At 42.6% G+C, this 6,024-nt stretch overlaps 1 protein-coding gene across 3 annotated transcripts in view; it reads left to right on the forward strand.

Moving 5' to 3' along the window:
- Positions 1–6,024, forward strand: part of unc5a (unc-5 netrin receptor A) — a 143,558-nt gene that overhangs the window by 90,531 nt on the left and 47,003 nt on the right. For all 3 annotated transcript variants that reach the window (XM_017039469.2, XM_025063041.1, XM_025063042.1), the window contains exons 4-5: positions 902–1,005; positions 2,668–2,848. In XM_017039469.2, coding sequence (XP_016894958.1) covers positions 902–1,005; positions 2,668–2,848 — 285 coding nt within the window. The remainder of the gene's footprint in view (positions 1–901; positions 1,006–2,667; positions 2,849–6,024) is intronic.

Raw genomic sequence — 6,024 nt, forward strand, 5'->3', positions numbered from 1 at the left:
CATGTTGATGTAAAATGAGGATAACGCTGGTACGCAGCCACCAGTCAGTTTGAACCTGTCAGGACGGACTGACTGGTTCAGTCCGTGGACCAGCAACATATCAATTACCACGTATAAATAATTAATTGATGAGTTTGGTGAATACAATGCATATGATGTATATTTTATTATTATTGTTATTACAGTAGTATTGTTATATTTCTAACAATAATTTATTCATAATAATGCATATAATATTACTATTCTTTATTTGAAGATAATAATATTTTTTATGATAATAATGTGGCCGCGATGAATTGGCGAACTGCCCACCAGATAGCTGAGATTGGTGCTAGCAAAGCGTTGCCAATTGCATCTGTGTATAAATCACAGCTAGCTCTGTGCTAACAGCTAAATACGCCTCATTGTCTGGTGAAGCAGTCAGGCTGTTCCATGAGACTTAATGTTGGAGCCCCATGCAGTCTGCTGGGTTTTCTGGAGCTCTCGTCCATGTGCCTCAAGGCTTTGTTTTCATGTGACTGCTCCAAGCCCTCACACAGATGGAAGCTGGAGGCTGTCGAAAGCTGGGGAGCAGCGAATGGAGGGGACCGGGCAGAATGAGGGCTAATGCAATTGCTTTCTCTTGACGCCGAGCCCCTCTGGCAGCAGACAAGGATCTCTGAAGCAACCAGGCAGCCCATAATAAGCAACATGCCTGGTGACACCCATCCCAGTGTGGCTTATGGGCCAAGTGAAGTGCGACATGTTCGGCGAAGCAAACGGTGGACATTTCAAGAGCGGAACAAATTTAGAAAAAAAAAAGAAAAAAAATCAAGGGGCTGAAGTTTGTGGACGACATTATCTGGTATGAGATTCTCAAGCTTTAGCAAAAATGTCCTAATTGGTTGTTTTCTTCCACCAGACCTGAGAAAGAATTTTGAGGAGGAGCCGCAGGGGAAAGAGGTGGCACTGGACCAGGAGGTGTTACTGCGATGCCATCCCCCAGAGGGAGTGCCACAAGCTGAGGTGAGACGCAGATAGAGAAGTTATTTTTAGGCCCACATCCAGCTTCCTTTTACCCTTTCTTCACCGGGAGGACAAAGTGTCTCAGGTTCATCTCCCCGGCGTCTCTGTCTGCCGACCCTGTTTGGATAAATTACACATCTAATTATTCTCCATTATTGATTTATTATCGCTCTTACATCTGTGAGGAGCTGTATATCACATCATCTCGTCATCATTACTCACGACAGGCTTGGAGGCTTCACTCTCCATTGACATCTATAAAGGCTGATCCATAATTGATGCCTCTATTTGTCTCAGTCTCTCCATCATATTTTCTATCTCCGTGTCATCGGTCCGTGTGCCATAGCTCTCCGGTTCTCATGTCCTGCCCAGGTCTTTGTCTTCGTCTTCGCGTCTCATGTGTGTCTGTAAATATAAGACCAGACGGGGCCCAGCTGTTTCTCCTTGTCTGCTGTATCCTCTGCTCCCAGATACACACTAACTACTCTAATAACAACACATGATGAGGTCAGGTTAGCCCAGGGAGCACAATCAGCAGACTAGCCAATCACAGCTGTACAGAGCAGGGAACAGAGCAGGGAGAAAACGGACAGGAAAGTGCCATCCGTAGTTCAGCAGAAAAAAAAAAACAAAACAAAAAAAAACAACGGGGCAAAAGTCACCACAAGAGAAAAGAGCGAGGGGAAGAACAGCCCAATTATATGCAGCCTTGCAACTGGCAGTAAAACCAACAACAATCCTGCTGTACTGCAGCCCCTCTCAGAGGGCACGGGGTCAAGTGAGAGCAAGAAAACAAAGACAATCTGAGTGTGCGCCGAAAAAGGAGTTTTGGCTCCTGCAAAAGGTCACGGAAGCTACGCAAAACCTGATTGGTTTAGCCTACGGACCACCGCCAACAACCAACTACTCTGAACAGCAAAAGTTTTAATAGTCAAATCAGTGCACTGGGTATACAGTGTACACACAGCCAATCGTAAAAGTTGGTAGAGTTCCTAAAAAACAAAGTCTGCAGCGTGGTGGTCAAGGTGAAAGGCGAGCAGCATGAAGAAATATTCTTGATTAAATACAGACTGAATTTGTTTTTCGAAACATCTCCACGTTCAGAAATGGATGCCTGTAACCCCCCTGTAAACCCCCCCCCCCCCCTCCACCCCGGCCGCCAGAAATGGTGACACAGTAGCAACGTAGCACAAAACAACATCCTCAGAGGTTTCTTAAGTTCGCCTTAACAACAAGATTAGGAACGAAAAAACATTTTCCAGGCCAAGAACCTTGAAACCAACACGGCGCTGGAACAACATACTATATGTATTGCATGAAATATACAGGATACACAGCTTTAGGCTATGTATGAACGTACCTTTTTATTTGCATTCAATACAAAATCAAAAATAAATATTTTACTCCTTAGTTAAATATACAGTATGTATATATATATATATATATATACATACATATTTAATAATATTTAATAAATTAAATGTAGGTATGTAGCAGTGAGTTTTTCCATTATTTTTCCTTTATTTATTCTCTTTTAAACATAAATAATTGTCTGTAGTTTCTTCTTTGACCACAGGAGCGTCCTCTGGTCTCTGTGTTTCTGTGTTTCTGTGTTTCTGTGAATATGAAGTGAATTTTCTGACCACTCAAACATGTTTTCAGGTGGAGTGGCAGAGAAATGAGGACGTGATCAACCCGACCAGCGACCCCAATTTTTTCATCACAGCCGACCACAATCTTGTCATCAGAAAGGCCCGTCTGGCAGACACGGGCAACTACACGTGTGTGGCCAAGAACATAGTGGCTCGTCGCAAGAGCAGCTCCGCAACGGTCCTGGTCTATGGTAAGTGAACGCCTCTGCCTGCAGACGGTCTGTGCTGTGAACGCAGGGACTAATGAGAAGTTTGGAGTCAAAGCTTGGAACAACAACACACAGACCTGCAGTCTGCAGAAATAAACAGCTTTACCTGCCACACAGCTCCACTTCACGTAGTCCTGCGTTTCCTAGACTTTACTTTAGTTTATTTTACTTCATGGAGCTGGAATCACTTACAGTACAGTACAGCTAACGCTAAATCTGAGCTGCTCAAACATCATCTTGCTGTTGAACTGAACTGAACTAAAAATATCAAACTAAATCGTATCAAATTGAAAATAAATTTAATTGAAATCAGGTACTTCGTGTAAACAACATCAACAACAAAAACAATAATAACTACAGCATGGATAATAGCATACGTAGCAAAAAAAAACAAATGGCGACAGCTTGCAAATCCGTTTTTCTGCGTTGAAGCCAAGAATTACATCATAAATGAGAACATAAAGACGAGCAAGCACAAACACATTAATTAGAACAACTTAAATGTTACTGGCAGTCATTCTGTCAACGCCGGCTGCGTCTGATCCCGGAGCTGCCGTCTTCCTCCTCCTCTGTAGTGAATCCAGTGAGAAGAAAGAAAAAAAAAGATTCAACAGCAAACTGTAAATAATGGCTGGGCTTGATATGCAGACTGACCTTTATTAAAATATGCTGAGAAAGCGTATTTTCTATCGGAGCACGTGCCGCCTGCACCGGTGCTGCTGGTGTGTACGAGTACTGCACACCTTGCAGCCCGCTGCGGTTCAAAGCTGCGTCCAAACGGGAGATGTAAATCAAACGCAACATGAAATCAGCTCCGTGAACGTGAGGAATCTGGCTCCGAGTTTGACACCTGGTCGGCTTCCACTGAGGCTGCCAAAAGATGATGTTACGATGTGCTGTGAAGTTAGAACAGCAGTCGACCGTCGGTGGAGCACGCTGACGCAGAAATTACTGAATCGACTTTATGTAACAAACTATTTTGTTTGGAAATGAACGACTGTGAGACACATAAACACCTAGAAAGTTCCTCAAAGAGGCGGTTAAATTATTACAGGTTAACACGTTGGTGTGACATATCTTTTTATTTTGTCAATTTAAAAAAAAGTCTAGATATTTCAGATATTTTATTTGTATGTTTTTAAATGTTTAACACTCCAGCAAAGAGGTTAGGAATAGAAAATAAAAGAGCACAAATTGTGGTTAGCCTCTTCCTATCTCCCTATCATGCAGTCTTCCTATCATGCTATATGCTAGGCAGCTATATTGAAGCATTATCAAAGGCTGCTAACTCATAAAAGAGTATAACGTTTGCAAAAAAATAAATTAAAAAAATGACTTGTAATCACCACTTTTCAAAGGGGGTTCAACAGGGGGCCAGCGGTGCATTTTAACAAGGCCTGGCTGGTGAGACTGCACTCCGTGCTAAGAGGTAATCAGGGGCCGAGCTCTCCGGTAATTTACCTCGCCGCGGTGGGCAATCAATCTTACAGAGAGGGCAAGGAAATGACTCAGCCACGACAAGCACAGGAGAGAGTTAGAGGGAAATTAGGAAAGGGGTATGTACAGACGGGGGACGACGGCGGCGGCGTCCGCGTCAATAAATGAGGATTCTCACCGTCAACGGTGTCGTTCATGCAGGAGCTGCAGATCAGTGTAATTTGATTAACTGATCAATCGCCTGATTGTAATCAATAATATATAAACTACTGTATATGTTGTTTTAAGTTCAGAGCCTTAAGCCAATCATTGTCACCAGGTAGAAATATAGATCTGAAGTTAATGTCGTCTCACGTTTAAAGTCGGCCTGAGAGGTTGGTCCACAACAAAATATTATAGAAATGTCCTTTAATCCACCAGATTACAGGACTTGTGTATTTTACAGAGGTTTCCATGATTCAAAGACTTTATTGTCATTTTAATCAGCATTTACTGTTCATGCAAAAAGAACAAAATTAATTACATCGGTCCCGATAACGACCGGTGCAGCAAACATGAATAAAAACTGTCAACGCATTAAATAGAATCTAACAAAGTAAATTATTGAAAACGAGGACTTGAAACTATTTCTATTAATTCTATTAGTAACCAATAAACACATTCAGAAATATGATCCTTAAATATATTTCAAAAATGTTTGGACAGAGTCAAATGTGTTTGAACCACGGGCTCCTGTTTCAACAACTAAAGACGAGTCACGGCTCATCACTTTGTTTTGGTTATTTTTGTGTGTAGTTCTCAGTGCAAAGTATTTGTAAAGTCAACGTTACATTTTATAATATCCTGGAAAGTTAAAGGTTTTTAAGGCGAGGATGAATCTCTGTGAAAAGGTCAAAGATGGAATCTGCTGCTGAATGTGTGCAACTCACAACAACATAAACTGCAGTGTCGTAGTAAGTTACTCAGCCTTTTAAAGAGTGTGTTTCCAGTAGTGATTTAAAAAACTTTAACTTGGGTGAATATTTGAACTTTACTGCACAGTAACGCCAATCAAAGACGTTCCTGTTCTAAGTAACAGATAAAATGTGAATGATATGTAGCTGAAAGACAAATACTCACATGTGATTGAGTTCATCAGTCAAGAAGTGCGTCACCACACAGAGAATTGACTCTTAGTTGTATTTGAGGACGTGAACCAACTTTTCTGTAATTGGTATTTGTTAGAGTCCCACAGTAACAGACGCAGCACCTTCTCTTTTCCCCAAGTGGAGCTAATGATGGCAGGCTGTCATGTTCCTGTTTTTTTTTTTTTGTTTTTTTTTTTTGTTTTCTCACTTTTTAAACTCACGGCTCCTCCTGCAGTTGGCTGTAATTGCGACTTGGACACAGGAAGCAGCCCCCTTCAGTTGTTGCTCTTTCATTTGTTCACTTTGCAGTGCTGAGCCAAAGAGTGTAACAATCGTCGCAATTATTCTAGCGCTGCACACTTCTCCTCTTCTTCAGCGCATGTCGGGTAATCCTGGCTGCTCTGTCCCTTCATCCTCACCCCCTCCCCCCTACCACCACCCTCCCTCTCTGACCCCCTCCATTTCCCCAACGCTGGTCTGACAGTCAACGGCGGCTGGTCCACATGGACCACCTGGTCGTCCTGCAGTGCCGTTTGCGGGCGTGGCTGGCAGAAGAGGAGTCGGAGCTGCACCAACCCCACGCCCCCACAACGA

The sequence above is a fragment of the Cynoglossus semilaevis genome, chromosome 15, assembly GCF_000523025.1.
Source record: "Cynoglossus semilaevis isolate Cse_v1.0 chromosome 15, Cse_v1.0, whole genome shotgun sequence".
NCBI lineage: Eukaryota > Metazoa > Chordata > Actinopteri > Pleuronectiformes > Cynoglossidae > Cynoglossus > Cynoglossus semilaevis.